The sequence below is a fragment of the Salmo salar genome, chromosome 16, assembly GCF_965601325.2.
Source record: "Salmo salar chromosome 16, fSalSal1, whole genome shotgun sequence".
In the NCBI taxonomy this organism is placed as follows: domain Eukaryota; kingdom Metazoa; phylum Chordata; class Actinopteri; order Salmoniformes; family Salmonidae; genus Salmo; species Salmo salar.
Window position 1 is genome coordinate 32,355,819 of NC_138306.1, and position 21,778 is coordinate 32,377,596.

Below are 21,778 nucleotides of genomic sequence, written 5' to 3' on the forward strand. Positions count from 1 at the left end.
GAAGTAAAAACAAAAACGCATTCCATACATACTTTGTTTGACAAAACAATTCAATTCATTCAAGGAGCTTTATTGGCATGGGAAACATATGTTAACATTGCCAAAGCAAGTGAAGCAGATAATATACAAAAGTGAAAAACTAAATGAACAGTAAACATCACACTCACAAAACATCTGGTTTATATATACACTATCTTGGTTCCAACTGTTGAGTAGAACAGCATGTGGTTAACCGCACACTAGCGCCCCGTACTGGTCATTCCTACTACGTAAATCACTAAGAAACTAAAGAGCAGGTGGAGAAATTATTCATTGCTGAGTCACACGTCAACAAAATATAAAAATGTGTCCTTGACACATGTTTTTATCAACTCACGACACTACACTTTCAGTAATTCAAGAAGTTGAGGGTTAGTCAGAAGTGACTTGAGGGGTGGGATGTGTGGAGAGAGAGGACGCAGCATGTTACTATTGCAGAGATGAAAGGATCTTGTCCTTTCGAGAGCTTCCTTCGACACTCATCTTGATCCTGAACTAATCGTTAAATTGTTAGGCTGCTGTCTCATCAAATAAGAATTGTGTTGTATATCGGCTCTACTAGTGAATCCAGGGCCAGAATATTGCACAACTAAATGAGCCTTAGACCAAATTGTCTTGTTAGACTAATTCTCAACTGTGTTAGAATGTGCTTCTGGATTTCCGTAGGCCTACCTGTTACCGTTGTGGTAACATGACGTAGCAGGCATAAAAGAAACTGGAACATCTGGTTGGGGACATGGCAGAGGCTACCGTTGTGGTGTTTTTATCAAACACTTTCATGCAGGAGTCTTGAGTTTCAGAGGTAGCTGAATGATTCAGAGGAGGGAGTGAGGGAAACTTGAGGCTGAATTTCTGGCTCTGGAATGCTGAAGTTGATGTAGTTGTATAGGTCTGTTGCTGTCCTTTCATAGGAAAGCCTAAGCGAGTGGGAGAAGCACAGAACAGAGACGGATACATTATAACTGACTGAGAAACAGTCAGTTTAACTTATGAAAACTCACTAAAATAGCAAACATTATTATGGACATATTTTATGGAACACTATAGGTAAACAAAAACATCCCAAATAATTTTGAAACAATGTCAGTAGTAGCCTATATGAAAACCACAAAAATATAATAGAAAGGGCATACAATTGTGGTCATAGCATGTCCAGGGGGCTTTGTGCTCTCAGCTGTTTCTCTCTTCACCATGGACCTTCCACGCGCAGCTGGACAATTCCTTGTCAACTTCTCTCATCTCTGTGACTACAGAAGTCTGGGTGTTTAAATATGAGGATATCTGTTCTGGACCTCCGGCATAGAATACATGTCATACATGCATAATATCAAAAATGCATTGGAGATATAATGGCTTACTTGGGGAAAAAGCTCAGGCACTCAACTTAACATCTTAAAGCCGTTTTGTAAAAATGGAGAGGTCCACATTCTCTTACACTTCATTTTCATAAAACGCATGCAGTTGATCATCGCTCCACTGCAGTGGCATATTAATCATGAAATAGGTGAATTAGGTAATAGGCTCATACTATAGTCTTGGGTGATTGTTCAGATCAGACATGGTTAGCTAGTTTTCGGAAACAGCAAAAACAGTGGCAAGTAATATAGCAAATTCACTCACCTCGAAAGTACCTTTTTAAATACCTCTAGGAACTGAGAAGTTTCTAATTGTCTGATTATTTGGTGCCATATTTAGGTTAGCTTGCTTTTGTTTGATTTTCTCGGCAGCCAGTAAGTCGTCAGAGAATGACAAAATGTGATCAAATTATGAAAGTAAACACGGAAACCTAAAGGCGGGAAAGGCCAGGCTGATGTAGCAGCATGTGCGATAAACTTGGCTGAACAGTTGGAAAGACAAATATATGGTCAGTGCGATCCTGGCTCCTTGGGATGTCCCTACCCTAACCTTAACCCCGACCCATAGCAGTGGGGGGAAGTAGGGGTGCTGAGGGTGCTACAGCACCCCTTGAAAAATGTTAATTAAAAATATATTAGTAAAAATGTAATTTTTTTTATTTTTAAGTAGTGCACTAGGCGTTTACTAGTATTAGCAGACCAAGCAGACCAGTCTTTAGCATGGGCCCCAAAACAATTCAGCATCTCTGGTAGTTGTAGAATTAACAACAGTATCTTGCAGCATTCAATAGTTGGAATTGTAAGAGTTGTTGCCCTGTCTCTTTCTCTGTGATTGTCATTCTAATGGAATCCAGAAAGAACAAAACCCTGCCCTAAAACATTTACATCAAAATATGCAAAGTTATGGGCAAAGACACAAAACATCAAATAAAAAAATTGATTGATCAAATAACATGGAAAACAACCACTTTTTATGCAGTATTAATTTACCATCCTTACAAACCACTTAATGTAAATGTGCATTACTGTATTTTACATAGGCTGGTCCTCTACAGTGGAGGGGAAAAAAGTATTTGATCCCCTGTTGATTTTGTACATTTGCCCACTGACAAAGAAATGATCAGTCTATAATTTTAATGGTAGGTTTATTTGAACAGTGAGAGACAGAATAACAACAAAAGAATCCAGAAAAACTCAAAAATGTTATAAATTGATTTGCATTTTAATGAGGGAAATAAGTATTTGACCCCCCTGCAAAACATGACTTAGTACTTGGTGGCAAAACCCTTGTTGGCAATCACAGAGGTCAGATGTTTCTTGTAGTTGGCCACCAGGTTTGCACACATCTCAGGAGGGATTTTGTCCCACTCCTCTTTGTAGATCTTCTCCTAGTCATTAAGGTTTCGAGGCTGACGTTTGGCAACTCGAACCTTCCACTCCATTCACATATTTTCTATGGGATTAAGGTCTGGAGACTGGCTAGGCCACTCCAGGACCTTAATGTGCTTCTTCTTGAGCCACTCCTTTGTTGCCTTGGCCGTGTGTTTTGGGTCATTGTCATGCTGGAATACCCATCCACGACCCATTTTCAATGCCCTGGCTGAGGGAAGGAGGTTCTCACCCAAGATTTGACGGTACATGGCCCCGTCCATCGTCCCTTTGATGCGGTGAAGTTGTCCTGTCCCCTTAGCAGAAAAACACCCCCAAAGCATAATGTTTCCACCTCCATGTTTGATGGTGGAGATGGTGTTCTTGGGGTCATAGGCAGCATTCCTCCATCTCCAAACACGGCGAGTTGAGTTGATGCCAAAGAGCTCCATTTTGGTCTCATCTGACCACAACACTTCCACCCAGTTGTCCTCTGAATCATTCAGATGTTCATTGGCAAACTTCAGACGGGCATGTATATGTGCTTTCTTGAGCAGGGGGACCTTGCGGGCGCTGCAGGATTTCAGTCCTTCACGGCATAGTGTGTTACCAATTGTTTTCTTGGTGACTATGGTCCCAGCTGCCTTGAAATCATTGACAAGATCCTCCCGTGTAGTTCTGGGCTCATTCCTCACCGTTCTCATGATCATTGCAACTCCACGAGGTGAGATCTTGCATGGAGCCCCAGGCCGAGGGAGATTGACAGTTCTTTTGTGTTTCTTCCATTTGCGAATAATCGCACCAACTGTTGTCACCTTCTCACCAAGCTGCTTGGCGATGGTCTTGTAGCCCATTCTAGCCTTGTGTAGGTCTACAATCTTGTCCCTGACATCCTTGGAGAGCTCTTTGGTCTTGGCCATGGTGGAGAGTTTGGAATCTGATTGATTGACTGCTTCTGTGGACAGGTGTCTTTTATACAGGTAACAAGCTGAGATTAGGAGCACTCCCTTTAAGAGTGTGCTCCTAATCTCAGCTCGTTACCTGTATAAAAGACACCTGGGAGCCAGAAATCTTTCTGATTGAGAGGGGGTCAAACACTTATTTCCCTCATTAAAATTCAAATCAATTTATAACATTTTTGACATGCGTTTTTCTGGATTTTTTTGTTGTTATTCTGTCTCTCACTGTTCAAATAAACCTACCATTAAAATTATAGACTGATCATTTCTTTGTCAGTGGGCAAACGTACAAAATCAGCAGGGGATCAAATACTTTTTTCCCTCACTGTAGGTTTGTACCTGGAGACTTTCTATTAACCGTGAAGTAAAAAAAAATGACCAATACAGTAATTGAGTACATTGAGACATCAAGTGGTTTGTTGTGATGTGATGATGTAGTTCAGTTGGTAGAGCATGGCGCTTGCAATGCTAGGGTTGTTGGTTCGATTCCCACGGGGGACCAGTATGAAAATGTATGCACTCACTACTATAAGTTGTTCTGGATAGAAGCGTCTACTAAAAGGAATGACTAGACCATTTCAGTTTTCACATAGAAATAACTTGCATTTGCAAAAATATTTTTATATTCCACAAGTATTATCAGATTAACTGTTTTGTAGAGATAATTATCAGACTCGGGTTACAAATGCTGGTAAACAATCAAATAGATTTAGTTAAAGTTTCACAAAACTAGTGTACTGGGCCTTTATTAGTCCTGTATTAGCTGACCTATATAGACAGCCCAGCAGCACCCCAAACAACCAAAAACTAAAATATCTAATCAAATGTTATTTGTCACATTCTCTGAATACAACAACTGTAGACCTTACAGTGAAATGCTTACTTACAAGCCCTTAACCTAACTTTAACCCGTACCTTAACCATTTTAAATGTCAATGGGGTAGCGATGTCCCAAGGATTCCGGATAGCACGGACCATAAACGTATCTCTTCAGTGTTTCAATCATTGTCACTGTGTGACACAACGTAAGCAGTGTGTTGATACAATATCTCTGGTCTTGCATCATGATACGCTGTATCAGACCAGCAGAGGGCAGTAGTGCGAAGGGTTAGAGGTGACCTAATAAACATGAAAATATAAAGAAATGCAATGCAACAGTGGAAAGATAGAAATATTATTTCTATCAATAATTGATCAGGACCTTTTTGATTCACTGCAATACATTTTTTAATTTAGATTTTTTTTGCTGAGATCATAGTGGTAGCCGAGAGAGAAAGACCGAGAGAGAGATTCCCAAACCTTCCATAACAAAGCCATCACCTACAGACAGATGAACCTGGAGAAGAGTCTCCTAAGCAAGCTGGTCCTGGGGCTCTGTTCACAAACACAAACACACCCCACAGAGCCCCAGGACAGCAACACAATTAGACCCAACCAAATCATGAGAAAACAAAAAGAGAATTACTTGACACATTGGAAAGACAACCAAAAAACAGAGCAAACTAGAATGCTATTTGGCCCTAAACAGAGAGTACACAGTGGCAGAATACCTGACCACTGTGACTGACCAAACTTAAGGATAACTTTGACTATGTAGACTCAGTGAGCAGAGCCTCGTTATTGAGAAAGGCCGCTCTAGGCAGACCTGGCTCTCAAGAGAAGACAAGCTATGTGTACACCACCCACAAAATGAGGTGGAAACTGAGCTGTACTTCCTAACCTCCTGACAAATGTATGACCATATTAGAGACACATATTTCCCTCAGATTACACAGACCCACAAAGAATTTGAAAACAAATCACATCTATTGGGTGAAATACCACAGTGTGCAATCACAGCAGCAATATTTGTGACCTGTTGCCACAAGAAAAGGGCAACCAGTGAAGAACACACATCATTGTAAATACAACCTATATTTATGTTTATTTATTTTGTGCTTGAACTATTTGCACATCATTACAACACTGTATATAGGCATAATATGACATTTGAAATGTCTATTCTTTTGGAACGTTTGGGAGTGTAATGTTTACTGTTCATTTTTCTCCATCTCACTTTTGTTTATTATCTATTTCAGTTGCTTTGGCAATGTAAACATATGTTTCCCATGCCAATACAGCCCCTTAAATTGAATTAGAGAGAGAGAGAGAGAGAGAGAGAGAGAGAGAGAGAGAGAGAGAGAGAGAGAATGCCAAGGTCTATTGAGAAGGAAATGAGAGTTGAAATGGGGGATCTATTCTCAAAACAAATGCCTTCATTTAAAAGGGGAAATTAGACATTACTATATCATTATTTACACCACCTGTACTGGTGCCAGAACAGAGAGAAGTCAACACAAACACAGTGGCCTGTATTACTCAAGACTTCAGGTTCTATTGAGTTTCACAATACTGTAATAATAACCATGAGAACACCTCATTTCAGTCACAGAGCTATGAAACCTTTCAAGTACTTAGGGGAAAAGACACATACTGTATCATTGCTTCTTGAATAAACATTTTAACACAAAGATACAGACATTCATTATTCAGTCGGGGACATTTTAGTGTCTCAGATTTGAATGTATACTGTCATGTCCAGAATGATACATGAATGATTGCAAAAACAAAAGGATGGCAGTATCCTTTTTGCCCTTGTAAGCGCTAACTGCAGCTCAAACAGCAATAAATAAGCATCGGAAATTACTGAAATAATATGTCACAGGAAATTAAATGTCTATGAGAGGGACACTGTTATATCCTCCATAATGAATAACCTGGAGGGGTTGCTGGGGGTTTGTTTTGGTAGGGGTCATGGTGGCAGTGACAGTGGTAGTAGTGTGACTCCATTTGGTTTACAGCCTTTGGAATGTTATGATAAGGGACACAAAATCACCTTTGTAAGAAGCCTGAGAGAGAGAGGGAGAGAATGAAAGAGGGAGAGGGAGAGAATGAGAGAGGGAGAGAATGAGAGAGAGAGGGAGAGGGAGAGAGAGAGGGAGAGGGAGAGAATGAGAGAGAGGGGGAGAGAATGAGAGAGGGAGAGAATGAGAGAGAGAGAGGGAGAGAATGGGAGAGAATGAGAGAGGGAGAGGGAGAGAATGAGAGAGGGAGAGAATGGGAGAGAATGAGAGAGGGAGAGGGAGAGAATGAGAGAGGGAGAGAATGAGAGAGAGAGGGAGAGAATGGGAGAGAATGAGAGAGGGAGAGGGAGAGAATGAGAGAGGGAGAGAATGGGAGAGAATGAGAGAGGGAGAGGGAGAGAATGAGAGAGGGAGAGAATGAGAGAGAGAGGGAGAGAATGAGAGAGAGAGAGAGAGAGAGGGAGAGAATGAGAGAGGGAGAGAATGAGAGAGAGAGAGAGAGAGAGAGGGAGAGAATGAGAGAGGTGGGGCAAGACCACAGGTAAAGAATTCAGAGTGAATTAGCCCTATGTGACCACACAAAAACAACATCGGAGTATTTTTTATAATATTTTATAGTAATATGTCATTTCATAATCAGCATATCTCTATACCACATTCACAGTATTGTACACCCTGACCCATCAGATTCATATAAACACTTTGTTCCTCTGTTTGGTTCCCGGTACTCAAAGAAATACAAATGTCCTCTCCGGGATTCTCATATACAAACAAAAGTACAAGAATAAGAAAAATACTCTCCATATTTTATACATTTATAAAATGTTATTTTACAAAAAATCTCCCAGTTAATCAAAAAATCCCTTGCTTATATAATTTTTCATTTGTATTTATAGTTTCATAATTACATACATGAAAAAAGTATTCAGTACAGTATGTGGTAGCTTTTCTGTTATAGATGATAGCAGTTTTCTTTAAGTAGATTAACAGACAATATACTGTATCTGTGAAGACAGGTGATTCTGCTGTATGTTCTACAACAGGGGTGTCAAACTCATTCCATGGAGTGTCTGAAGGTTTTTGTGTTTTCCTTTAAATTAAGCCCTAGACAACCAGGTGTAGGGAATTCCTTACCAATTAGTGACCTTAATTCATCAACTAGGTACAAGAGAGGAGTGAAAAACCCACAGACACTCGGCCCTCCGTGGAATGGGTTTGACACCTGTGATCTTATGATGGCCTCTTTCCTCGTTGAATAAATAATTGCCCCGCCCGATATTAAAGTGAGCAACTTCATTCTCAGGTTAATGAATCTATCATGTTTCCTGGCTGCCACCTGGTGCAGCAGTACCAGTGACCCATACAACTGCAGCTCTAGTAAAACAATAACAACCAGGCCACAGGAGGTCCTCATGCTCTGCTGGTTTTGTTCTGTCTTATTGGTCAATTCAATAATCGAAGTCAACATTAAGATGGAGAGTTATTGAATTGATGTGTTATTCCAGCTGGTTCCAGAGTGAAAGAGATGACCTACAGATACATCATGTCCATGTAAAACACAATATTATCCCTCTGTTGTGGTAGGTCATCTGATGCTCCTTCTGTCTCTATGGATCACTCCAGACACAGCCCACCAACCAGCCTGGAGGTCTTGGGCATTGCTAGCTGTGAGGGCCGGCAGCTCTCCCTCCAGTCCAGTACTAACAGAGAGTCAGAGGGCCCTTGTGTTCGGGTGCAGTGAGGGTAAGAAGCAACAACAATAAGCTTGGAGTTTTGAGACTGTCTGCCTCACAGCTCTCACTGCAAGATGATACCCTTGGCCTTCAAATTAAGAGGAAATCTCTCCTCCTTCCCTCGCCATGCCCCTCAGGTTTAGATATCAAGAATGGAGTAAAGTGTATGAACAAGGTCCCAATGTGCAGAGTTGTAGGCTTTTTAAACATGAAAGGAATTTCCTTATTTTACACAACAACATGGCAGTCACAAGTGGGCCTGAAGACAGCTGGGTCTATAAGAGGCCGTGACCTTCTGGAGCAACAGCACTCCATGTTATTTCTGTTGTGTTTACTCTTTGTCAAATTTTCAGGGGAGAGAAACCTTGTCCTGAAGCAAAATGGAATTGGCTTCTTTAAAAGCAAGACAGCAAGTCTGCCAGGGAAATTCTCCTGGGTCTAATGTTTCATCCTGGGACCTCTGTAACTCCAGTCAACCACTGACTTAAATGAATATGAAGTCAAACCATCTGACTATGTTTTAGATGAAGAACATGTTTGGTGGCTGTGGAGTACATTAAAGGAGAAAACTGCCCATGTTGCGATAAAAAGGTGGTGTTCTCTTGAAGATGTTTCCGAGACAGAATCAATTGGACAGATATTCTGCTATGATGCATCCCCATCGCCCACGTCAATGTGTAAACGCAGTCAAACGTAGGCTTCGTTTGTCACTACTGCATGTAAAAGTTAAATAAATATGATGTACATCGACATGGGGGAGACAGAGGAGCATATATCACTCCTACTTCCTATACTAACACCGTGATGACTAACAGTAGTGTTACATATTTTCCTATAAAAGGTTATGATATGCCATAACTGTGTGTATCAAATGGGAGTAAGGATGTTCAAGGGCTGATTAAAATGTTTAGTCCTGTCCTGTCCTGTCCTGTCCTGCCCTGTCCTGTCCTGTGGAGGTCAGAGGGACCCTTGGATCCAAGCACACATATTGTAAAAGCCTCGCTTGACTTTGTTGTGTTGTGTGTACAGTAATGCCATGACATCTTTGTGGTAACTGAGAAGAGGGAACAGGTAATGTATGTTTCGAGATGTGCTGTATGTGAATCCACTTCATGATTTCTGGACAGAGGAATAAAAGCTAGTGTATGTTAGCTAAGCAGGCTAACAACCGGCAGTGATTGTCACAGTCACAGAAGAGAACACACTGTATGGACATTGAAGCATTGCAGAATGCAGGATCAATTAGACTAATACCATGTTGTCTCTAACACTGTGTCCACATAGATCACATGTCCCTCACAGACAGACACTCACAGTGAGATAGAGTGTGAAGTGTTGTCTGCTTCTCTTCCTGCCAGTATTCACCTTTTCACTGACACCCAATGACACTGTCTAGAATTGAAGAGAGAGGTGGTCCTGTTAGAAAGTTAAATAAAAGTGAGAAATATAAGGCGATTTGAGCGGAAAGCCATAAGGCACTTCCAGTATGGTGATGGTGACAGCCATTATCATGTGTGTTGTAGTAAGTAGGTTCTCAGGATTGACACCACAATGTCCACTGAGTTCCTTACATGATGGCTGCTAGTTCTGCAGCGTTTAGTAGCATGGAATACATATCGGATACTTTTAAGGCAAAGCCATCATCATTGCCTGCATCATTGTTGTGAGTTGTTTTCTGTAGTGAGGTAACAACTAAAATTGTTGTTTTGTGGTCAGCTAATGTTTGTCATTTGTCTTGTTTTTCTCATGAGACCAATTGTGCATGTTTTGTCTTCTCTTGTTGATGTCTCCTAAACTCATCAGTAAAATTAGCACTATGACAAGGTTTTACATTGTGATGATGTTCCCATCCTCTCTCATGCTCTCCTGGCTGCTGCTGGTCTTGGTGGGGCTGCCGTTGTGAGTAGGAGTGGTCAGGGAGTTCAGAGAGGCCTTGCTGTCTGACAGAGAGCCCCTGCTGGGCAGGAAAATGCTCTGGGGGAGGGGCCGTTGCCCCAGTGATGAGGACAATGGAAACTCCCTGTGGCTGCCGTTACCATTGGACACACAGTGGTGGGGCAGGTATGGCAGGATGTCACGCTCAATGATAAGGTCTCCATCCTCGTCGCTGTCGCCCTCCGCCACACTGTTGCTGTTGCTATAGTGACTGACACTTTGAGAGGCGGGGCTGGGGGCCAGGTCATGGGAGATGGTGGAGCCTATGAATCCAGAGGAGCTGTCCCCCCCTACCGAGACCTTGCTTCCTCGGAGAATCACGTTATTGCGCTGGTTGGCTGGCTTCACCGTCACGATCAGGTTGTGGCTGTTGGCCACCATCATGTCTGTCACCTGGTCCAGAGACTTGCCGTCCACGTCAATGCCGTTGACCTCCAGGATCTCATCGTTGACCCCCAGCAGGCCTGTGCTCTCAGCCAGGCCTCCACGCACCAGCCGGGAGATAAAGACACCAGGCACCTTCTCCACTCCCTGAGGCGTGACCCGCACGCTCACCCCGTCCCGGATATAGAAACCCAGGGGCTTGTGGGTACCGTGCTTGTGCAGGCGGACACGCCGGTGTGTCTCGGGCAGGATGTCGACATCGATGATGGAGGAGATCTGGCGGAAGTCCTGGGGATGGCCAATCATCAGGCCTGGTTTGGTCTTCTGCTGCGCCGGGCGCAACCCTGCCAGACCCTTTTTCCTCCTCTGCAGGGAGTTGGTGGCAAGGACCACAGGCTCATCCATATCTACAGGACAGAGAAGCCATGTTAGAAATACACATACTGTACAATGACAAGGCAGCATCAGGGCCTCAGTTCATTCCAAATATGGATAATAAAATACAGCGAAACATGTTCTGCCGTTAAAAATAAAAGGCATCACATCCTGTCATCATGTCCCCTTCTGGTGTCAACAGCTAACCTGAAGGTAAGACATGGATTAAATTGAGTTAGTTTAGAGTGTGAAAGGTGGAGAGACATAGCACAGGTTTTAAATCTACTCTAATCTTTTCCAATGCCTCTGTCTGTCTTTCCGTGTGTAAACCGTCAATCTCAAACTCTCAGAGCAGGAAAAAGCTCACCTTTCAACTCTCAAGAAGGAAGTTTAATTTCCCTACTATATAAATACACATATTGATATAGAATGCAGTGGTCTCACTTTATCCTGCTGTATGTTTCTCTTGGCTTTTCAGCGAGAGATTCGTTAAGATCAAATATTATGTCAACCATTGAGATCCTATGAAGTTATATACTAATTTCTATGATGTCAACAATCTGAGCTGAGTGTAGGATTTCCAAAAACATTGAGTCTCTATTCCACACTGTTTTCAGAGTTACGATTCCCAATGCCCTCTATCCCACTTCTCCTTTTCCACTCCCTACTCTCCACTCCACCTCTATCTCCCTGTCTGTCTCTCTCACTCACATCTTCCCTGTGCTGATTGAGAGCAGAGGTTGCTGGCAACAGGAGAACAGTATTTCAGAACCTGCCACACAGACAGACGGAGACAGTCGGAGAGATGGAGCAGGGCTGCTGGGGTAGGTGTAAGGACACAGTGAGGATTTCCATAACTCTCTCTCAGCCCCTACTGAGGGGTCAGAGGTTGTGAAACAGAATCAGATTACATAGCAGGCAGATGAATCACAGGTTCAGTACCCACTGCTAAGATGAAATAGACCAGGCAGCCTAGATCCATCATCACACACACCTCTGGCGACATATAGAAAGTCATGTTTTTAGTGCTAGCAGGCAGGTAGCAGCATGGGGAGAAACCACTCAAGGCTCAGGTCTAATGACAAGCCTGTGGAAGAGATAATATTTGTAGTTATTTTTAAACTGTGGAGAAGGGCGTGCTATGTGAACCTGTTCCTCAGAGAGATATGTAGGAGAGGTCTAGATGTTACTCTGGTGGGCGGAGACTAATGCGGGGAGACTTCAAACCGTTCTGTCTCCTGCGCCACTAGGGGCCCTGATAACTCTAGACCACTTTTATTCATCCCACAGAAACGCAGACAAGGCGCTCCCTCACCCTCCCTTAGGCAAATCAGACTATGACTTTATTTTCCTGCTTCCTGTTAACAAACAAAATCTCCAAACAGGAAGTACCAGTGGAGTGCTCAATATGGAAGTGGTCTGATGAAGCTAGTACAGACTGAGATATGTTTCGAGATTCATCCCATAGCATTGATGAGTTTACCACATCAGTCACAGGCTTCATCAATAAGTGCATAGACGACGTACCCCCCCACAGTGGCTATACTATATGTGTTGTAGATATGTGGTAGTAGAGTAGTGGTCTGAGGGCACACACTTCATGTGTTGTGAAATCTGTTGTGAATGTATTGTAATGTTTTTAAAATTGTATAACTGCTTTCATTTTCTTGGAACCCAGGAAGAGTAGCTGCTGCTAAATACGAACGTATCCAAACCAAAAAGCATGGATAATAGGGAATATCTTCGCTGGGCTAAAGGCTAGAGCTACCGCTTACAAAGAACGGGACACGGACATGGACACATACAAAAAAGCCTGGTAGGACCTCCAACGAGACATCAAACATGCAAAATTGACAATATAGGAGGACGGTGGAATCCTATTACACCGGCTCTGACGTTCGTTGGATGTTGCAGGGCTTGCAGACGATAATGGATCACAAAGGGAAACCCAGCCTTGAAATGCCCAGTAATGCAAATAACACAACAATTACATACTTAACGCTGCTGGGTCATGCAGCAAGACAATCTAAACCACACAAGTTTACATAAAAATAGCTAAAAAGCAACACATTTGAAGTTTTGTAATAGCCTAGTCAAAGTCCAGACCTAATCCCAATTGAGATTTTGTGGCAGGATGTGAAACGAGCAGTTCATGTTTGAAAACCCATAACTGTCGCTGAGTTAAAGCAGTTCTGCATGGAAGAGTGGGACAAAATTCCTCCACAGTGATGTGAGAGACTGATCAACAACTACAGGAAGTATTTGGTTGCAGTCATTGCAGGTAAAGTTGGCAAAACCAGTTATTGAGTGTAAGGGGGCAATTACTTTTTCACAAAGAGGAATTGGGTGTTGCATAATTTAAATAAAGTAAGTATTCATTTTTTTTGTTATTTGTAAACGCAGGTTCCCTTTATCTAATATTAGGTTTTGGTTGAAGATCTGATAACATTCACTATAAAAATATGCAAAAATCAGAAAGGGGGAAAATACTTTTTCACAGCACTTTATATATATATATATATACACACACACACAGTTGAAGTTGGAAGTTTACATACACTTAGGTTGGAGTCATTAAAACTCATTTTTCAACCACTCCACAAATGTCTTGTTAACAAACTATAGTTTTGGCAAGTCGGTTAGGACATCTACTTTGTGTATGACACAAGTCATTTTTCCAACAATTGTTTACAGACAGATTATTTCACTTATAATTTACTGTATCACAATTCCAGTGGGTCAGAAGTTTACATACACTAAGTTGACTGTGCCTTTAAACAGCTTGGAAAATTCCAGAAAATGATGTCATGGCTTTAGAAGCTTCTGATAGGCTAATTTACATAATTTGAGTCAATTGGAGGTGTACCTGCAGATGTATTTCAAGGCCTACCTTCAAACTCAGCGCCTCTTTGCTTGACATCATGGGAAAATCAAAAGAAATCAGCCAAGACCTCAGAAAATAAATTGTAGACCTCCACAAGTCTGGTTCATCCTTGGGAGCAATTTCCAAATGCCTGAAGGTACCACGTTCATCTGTACAAACAATAGTACGCAAGTATAAACACCATGGGACCACGCAGCCGTCATACCGCTCAGGAAGGAGATGCGTTCTGTCTCCTTGAGATGAACGTACTTTGGTGCGAAAAGTAAAACAAGTCCTATATCGACATAACCTGAAAGGCCGCTCAGCAAGGAAGAAGCCACTGCTCCAAAACCGCCATAAAAAAGCCAGACTGTGGTTTGCAACTGCACATGGGGACAAAGATCGTACTTTTTGAGAAATGTCCTCTGGTCTGATGAAACAAAAATAGAACTGTTTTGCCATAATGACCATCATTATGTTTGGAGGAAAAAGGGGGATGCTTGCAAGCCGAAGAACACCATCCCAACTGTGAAGCACGGGGGTGGCAGGATCATGTTGTGGCGGTGCTTTGCTGCAGGAGGGACTGGTGTACTTCACAAAATAGATGGCATCATGAGGGAGGAAAATAATGTGGATACATTAAAGCAACATCTCAAGACATCAGTCAGGAAGTTAAAGCTTGGTCGCAAATGGGTCTTCCAAATGGACAATGAACCCAAGCATACTTCCAAAGTTGTGGCAAAATGGCTTAAGGACAACAAAGTCAAGGTATTGGAGTGGCCATCACAAAGCCCTGACCTCAGTTCTATAGAAAATTTGTGGGCAGAACTGAAAAAGCATGTGCGAGCAAGGAGGCCTACAAACCTGACTCAGTTACACCAGCTCTGTCAGGAGGAATGGGCCAAAAATCATCCAACTTATTGTGGGAAGCTTGTGGAAGGCTACCCAAAACGTTTGACCCAAGTTAAACAATTTTAAAGGCAATGCTACCAAATACTAATTGAGTGTATGTAAATTTCTGACCCACTGGGAATGTGGTGAAAGAAATAAAAGCTGAAATATATCATTCTCTCTACTATTATTCTGACATTTCACATTCTTAAAATAAAGTGGTGATCCTAACTTACCTAAGACAGGGAATTTGTACTAGGATTAAATGTCAGGAATTGTGAAAAACTGAGTTTAAATGTATTTGGCTAAGGTGTATGTAAACTTCCGACTTCAACTGTGTGTATATATATAATATAGTGTATAATATGCATATTTATATTCTATTATACAGGGCGCATTTGGAAAAGAGACCTAAGTCTCAATGTCTTCCCTGTTAAAATAAAGGTTAAATGAAAAAAAAGATTCCAAGAGGGCCAAATCCCAGTATCTCCCATCGTCTAATTTACATCACTTTGCATGGCACAACACATTAACACAAAAGGCATATAACTTCTCACGCATTCTCAAAACTGTATCATAGGAGCGCAACCCTGTGTCGCTCCTCTTTGAACTGAATAACAGAATAACACCGTTTCCCTGTAAAAAAGGAATCCAGAGCAATACAATAAAACATATCAAAATTGGTAACTCTTTATGAACACCTGAAACAATCCAATCCTTCACACCTCCAACGGTGTCCGTGCTCCCAGGGTTCTGCGGGAACTTCCCGCCTCGGACAAAGCCACAGATGAGGTGTGTTTGACCTCTGTGATAGCCCACAGATGAGGTGTGTTTGACCTCTGTGATAGCCCACAGATGAGGTGTGTTTGACCTCTGTGATAGCCCACAGATGAGGTGTGTTTGACCTCTGTGATAGCCCACAGATGAGGTGTGTTTGACCTCTGTGATAGCCCACAGATGGTCAGCCATCCAAACAATGTCATAAATCGTGATTGAGTCATCGCGCTGGGCCTCGTCCCCAGCAAGTCGCTAGACATATCTTCATCATCGTTCACATTTGTTCATTCTCTCTATTTTTCAACAACACACATACCAACAACACACACACACACACATACTGTACACACACACTTTCACACTCATCATATACTGCTGCTACGCTGTTCTTCATCATTATCATCGCCACCACCACCACCATCATCATCATTATCTATTCTGATACCTAACTTTACCCTGCCTTTATGTACATATCTACCTCAAATACCTCGTACCCCTTCACAATGATCTGGTACTGGTACTCCAAATACCTCGTACCCCTTCACAATGATCTGGTACTGGTACTCCACATACCTCGTACCCCTTCACAATGATCTGGTACTGGTACTCCACATACCTCGTACCCCTTCACAATGATCTGGTACTGGTACTCCACATACCTCGTACCCCTTCACAATGATCTGGTACTGGTACTCCACATACCTCGTACCCCTTCACAATGATCTGGTACTGGTACTCCAAATACCTCGTACCCCTTCACAATGATCTGGTACTGGTACTCCACATACCTCGTACCCCTTCACAATGATCTGGTACTGGTACTCCAAATACCTCGTACCCCTTCACAATGATCTGGTACTGGTACTCCACATACCTCGTACCCCTTCACAATGATCTGGTACTGGTACTCCCTGTATATAGCTTAATTATTGTGTATTTTATTCCTAGTGCTACCATTAAAACAATTTAACTGCATCGTTGGGAAGGGCTCGTAAGAAAGTATTTCACAGTAAAGTTGTATTCAGCCTATGTGAATAATAAAATTTGATGTGGTTATGAGGAGCACTGTCTGCTGAGTGGGTGAAAAACAGGAAGTCATCAACACCTCAGTGAGGCCATGAAGAAAGAAGAGAGACCTTTTCCCGCCCCAGCGGTATGATTTTACTGCCTGTTTGCTTATACTTTTGGGAGGTCAGTGTACGACCACTATATATCATAAAGCACGCAGTGGATATGATCCTCTTGATACCGTTATAAAGTCACATTCAACACGGTGGCTGCTAGCCTAGCAGTTAAGGGCGTTTGGCCAGTAAGCAAAAGGTTACTGGTTTGAATCCCTGAGCTGACTAGGTGAAAAAACTGCCGATGTGCCCTTCAACAAGGCACTTAACCCTAACACACTGAGGCTATAGGCTAGTCACTGCAAAGAGGTTTTATGGATGACAACATTAAACAGATTTGACCAAAGCCACAGGCTGTTGTATGGCGGGATAAAAGATTTGATGTATCTCCAGGCTCAACTAGAGGGCATGAGACATAATGAGCAGGTGACTGACTGGCCAGACTAGTGGTGATCCCTGACCTCAACACTAAGAAGTGAAAACAATCATCTGCTCACCAACAGAAAATCTCTTCCAACATGGAGAGTAGACCGAAAGCCCACTGCATTCACTGTATGTGTATTAAATAGATATTTATATGTTCCTATACTATGTGAATTTCCAGTTATGAAAAGCATGTGTGTGGTATAGTTGACATTTCTTTGTTTGTTTGAGTTCATAACATATATGTTTGCGAGTGTCTGTCTGTTTGTGTGTGTCTGTCTGTTTGTGTGTGTCTGTCTGTTTGTGTGTGTCTGTCTGTTTGTGAGTGTCTGTCTGTTTGTGAGTGTCTGTCTGTTTGTGTGTGTCTGTCTGTTTGTGAGTGTCTGTCTGTTTGTGAGTGTCTGTCTGTTTGTGAGTGTCTGTCTGTTTGTGAGTGTCTGTCTGTTTGTGTGTGTCTGTCTGTTTGTGAGTGTCTGTTTGTGTGTGTCTGTCTGTTTGTGTGTGTCTGTCTGTTTGTGAGTGTCTGTCTGTTTGTGAGTGTCTGTCTGTTTGTGAGTGTCTGTCTGTTTGTGAGTGTCTGTCTGTTTGTGAGTGTCTGTCTGTTTGTGAGTGCTCCACACAGAGCTGTAGCCTGCCCTGTTTCCCTCCCTGTCACCTCCATTAGGCTTATTGTCTGGACCCCCACAAAGAGCAAAGCAGCCTCTGTTATTAAACCCACTCAGGGGCTGGAGGAGGCGGGCGGGAGGGAGAGCCCATCCGGAGAGCACATGGGGGGAGGACTGGAAATGAACCAGCCAGACTGGCGTGACAGCCAGGCACCCAGGAGGAGGGGTAGGCTGGGGGCCGAGGTTACAGACTAAGGGGGTTGGGTCTGCTCAACGATCTAGCTGTCAATAAAAACAAAACAAAAAAGTCAGCAGTTCAGGGAGACCTTCTGAATGATGCTTCCTGTCCACATCATCCCCACAGAGAGAATGCCAGAGTTCATTACAATGGTCTGTTGAAGAGTCTGGACAGAACGGCTAACACACAGAGACGTGCAGGTTAACGGAGTAGGTTATTGAGAGCATGACCTTGTCTACTGTCTGTAGAGAAAAGAAGGAAGCGTCTGAAATGCTACTAGAGAAAACCCTGGACATAAAAACAGCTGGAACTCGACTCACTTCCCTACTAAATCCATTACCCCCTTTTTCTTATTATCAATCTCTGCTTCTCTTTCCCTTGTGTCTCTGTGATTGTGTTTGTACACAGTGTAAGCATTGCACGCCCAGGGATCTGTGTGGTCTATGAGCACGTCTACACTGTTCCGAGCAGTATTATTGACCAACTGGGCTATAATGTGGTTTAACGGTGAGTGAGATCAGAGGCTAATGTGCAGAGTGGCAAGCTACAGAGATACTGTCTCCCTAGTGTGTGTGTGTGTGTGTGTGTGTGTGTGTGTGTGTGTGTGTGTGTGTGTGTGTGTGTGTGTGTGTGTACATTAGTACTGATTTAAGAAGGATCCATTGAAACCATCCCTTCACCCGGTCCTGTACAATATAAATAACACACACAAACATGTACACATTTCTAGGTATGCCTGTATGCAGAGCCTGTATTGCACACTGACAGTCTGGAACATCTATACAGTTGTCCTCTCCCCTGCCCTGTCTCCACCCTCTGGTGAGGGGTTGTGGGAGTCTCCAACATAAAGAATTGATGACGAATACCAAATATGCTTCCCTCACTAGATGAAATGAATCAGCTACCCTCCTCTCTAGATCATGTGATCTCTGTAGGCTACGGCATGAATCACCTGACTCATGTTATACACTACATTACGTTACTGCAGCACAGGAGCCAGTAAATGCCTGTTAATGAAATGAATAACCAGCATCAGGAGGTCAACTCAGTTCTGAATCACTGCCGGCTGACATCTTACATAACCTTGAGCATGTTGAGTTTAATACAATGATGGTTTGTAACATTGCTGGTATCATAAGGTGAGATGCTGATTCAAAACTAGGCAGTCATTGGATTGAAACACTGGGAAGAAAGGCTGTGGGAGGGGTCAGCAGCACTGGGCCTCAGGAGAGGACATTGAAATGAAGTCAGTAGTGGAGGGATGGGCTTTTACAATGAACAAAAATATAAACGCAACATGCAACAATTTCAAAGATTTTACTGAGTTACAGTTCATATACAGAAATCAGTTAATTTAAATATATGAAATTAGGCTAATCTATGGATTTCGCATGACTGGGAATACAGATATGCATTTGTTGGTCACCAATACCTTAAAAAAAAAGGTAGGGGCGTAGATCAGAAAACCAGTCAGTATCTGGTGTGACCACCATTTGCCTCATGCAGTGCAACACATCTCCTTCACATATCAGGCTGTTAATTGTGGCCTGTGGAATGTTGTCCCACTCCAATGGCTGTGTGAAGTTGCTGGATATTGGCGGAAACTGTAACACCCCAGTTTCTCCAATCAGGAGCATCCTAAACATGCTCAATGTGTGACATGTCTGGTGAGTATCCAGGTCATGGAAGAACTGGGACATATACAGCTTCCAGGAATTGTGTACAGATCCTTGTGACATGGGGCCGTGCACTATCATGCTGAAACATGAGGTGATGGCGGCGGACGAATGGCATAACAATGGGCCTCAGGATCTCGTCACAGTGCATTCAAATTGCCATTGATAAAATGAAATGGTGTAATTTTTCCGTAGTTTATGTCGGCCCATACCATAATCCCACCACCACCATGGAGCACTCTGTTCACAACGTTGACATCAGCAAACAGTTCGCCCACACAACACCATACAAGCTGTCTGCCATGTGCCCGGTACCGTTTAAACCGGGATTGCACACTTTTCCAGCGTGTCAGGTCAAGACCCTGGTGAGGACGACAAGCACACCCAGATCAGCTTCCCTGAGACGGTTTCTGACAGTTTGTGCAGAAATTCTTTGGCTGTGCAAACCCACAGTTTCATCAGCTGTCTGGGTGGCTGGTCTCAGACGATCCCACAGGTGAAGAAGCCGGATGTGGAGGTCCTGGGCTGGCGTGGTTACACGTGTTCTGCGGTTGTGAGGCTAGTTGGACGTACAGCCAAATTCTCTAAAACGATGTTGGAGGTAGAGAAATTAACATTCAATTCTCTGGCAACAGCTCTGGTGGACATTCCTGCAGTCAGCATGCCAATTACACGCTCCCTCAAAACTTGAGACATCTGTGGGATTGTGTTTAGTGACAAAACTGCACATTTTAGAGTGGCCTTTTACTGTTCCCAGCACAAGGCGCACCTGTGTAATGGTCATGCTGTTTAATCAGCTTCTTGATATGCCACATCTGTCAGGTGGATGGATTATCTTGGAAAATGAGAAATGCTTACTAACAGGGATACAAACAAAATGTGTACACAACATTTGAGAGAAATAAGCCTTTTCTGTGTATGGAAAATTTCGGGAATATTTTATTATATCTCATGAAATATGGGACCAACACTTTATATGTTGCGTTTATATTTTTGTTCAGTATAGTATTCATGACTCTACCAGAATTGAAAATAACTATAATAGAGCCAGTTGTCTGCAGCCTACAGACATAGAGCCTCTCAGGCCTCTCTCCCACTGGACCCATCAGACAAGCCCCTCTCAGACTCACAAACAGAGGACACGGAGGAATGGGTATGAGATGCAGAGGGAGGGAGGGAGAGACAGACAGCTTTTACCATCAATTTGCCTCCTGCCCATGTATAGTCTATAGTGACAGGTCCGTTTATGCTGCCATTCATGCTAACCTTGGAGGGGGTCCCGAGAGAACTCACTGTTGGTCTCCACAGAGAGGTGTGTGTATTAAGTATCGACGGGTATAGAGTGAACATCTGTCTCTCTGCTCTGCCATAAACAACCCTCCCTCAACGTGAGCAAGACAAAGGAGCTGATCGTGGACAACAGGAAAAGGCGGGCTGAACACACCCCCGTTCACATCGACGGGGCTGTAGTGGAGCTGGTCGACAGCTTCAAGTTCCTTGGTGTCCACATCACTAAGGACCTATCATGGTCCAAACACACCATCACAGTCATGAAGAGGGCACGACAACGCCTATTCCTCCTCAGGAATATATTTGGCATGGGACCTCAGATCCTCAAAAAGTTCTACAGCTGCACCATTGAGAGTATCCTGACTGGTTGCATCAACGCTTGTTATGGCAACTGCTCGGCCTCTGACCGCAAGGCGCTACAGACACATACATACTGACCCCCCACACACACACACACACACACACACACACACACACACACACACACACACACACACACACACACACACACACACACACACACACACACACACACACACACGGAAAAAGTACCCAATTGTCATACTTGAATAACAGTAAAGATACTTTCATAGAAAATGACTCATGTAAAAGTGAAAGTCACCCAGTAAAACACTACTTGAGTAAAAGTATTTGGTTTTAAATATACTTCAGTATATATAAAAAAAATCTAATTCCTTACATTAAGCAAACCAGATGGCACCATTTTCGTGTTTTGATTTACAGATATCCAGGGGCATAATTTACAAAACAAAGCATGTGTTTAGTGATTCTGCCAGATCAGAGGCAGTTGACCAGGGATGTTCTCTGCGTGAATTAGACCAAATTCCTCTCCTGCTAAGCATTCAAAATGTAACGAGCACTTTTGGGTGTCAGGCAAAATGT

The 21,778-nt window shown here is 42.9% G+C and overlaps 1 protein-coding gene across 1 annotated transcript in view; it reads right to left on the minus strand.

Annotated features, from left to right (window-relative positions):
* Positions 1–4,334: 4,334 nt before the first annotated feature.
* Positions 4,335–21,778, minus strand: part of LOC106573743 (partitioning defective 6 homolog alpha) — a 42,904-nt gene continuing 25,460 nt past the window's right edge. The window contains exon 3 of the mRNA XM_014149076.3: positions 4,335–11,023. Within this exon, the coding sequence (XP_014004551.2) occupies positions 10,125–11,023 (899 nt within the window). The 3' untranslated portion in view covers positions 4,335–10,124. The remainder of the gene's footprint in view (positions 11,024–21,778) is intronic.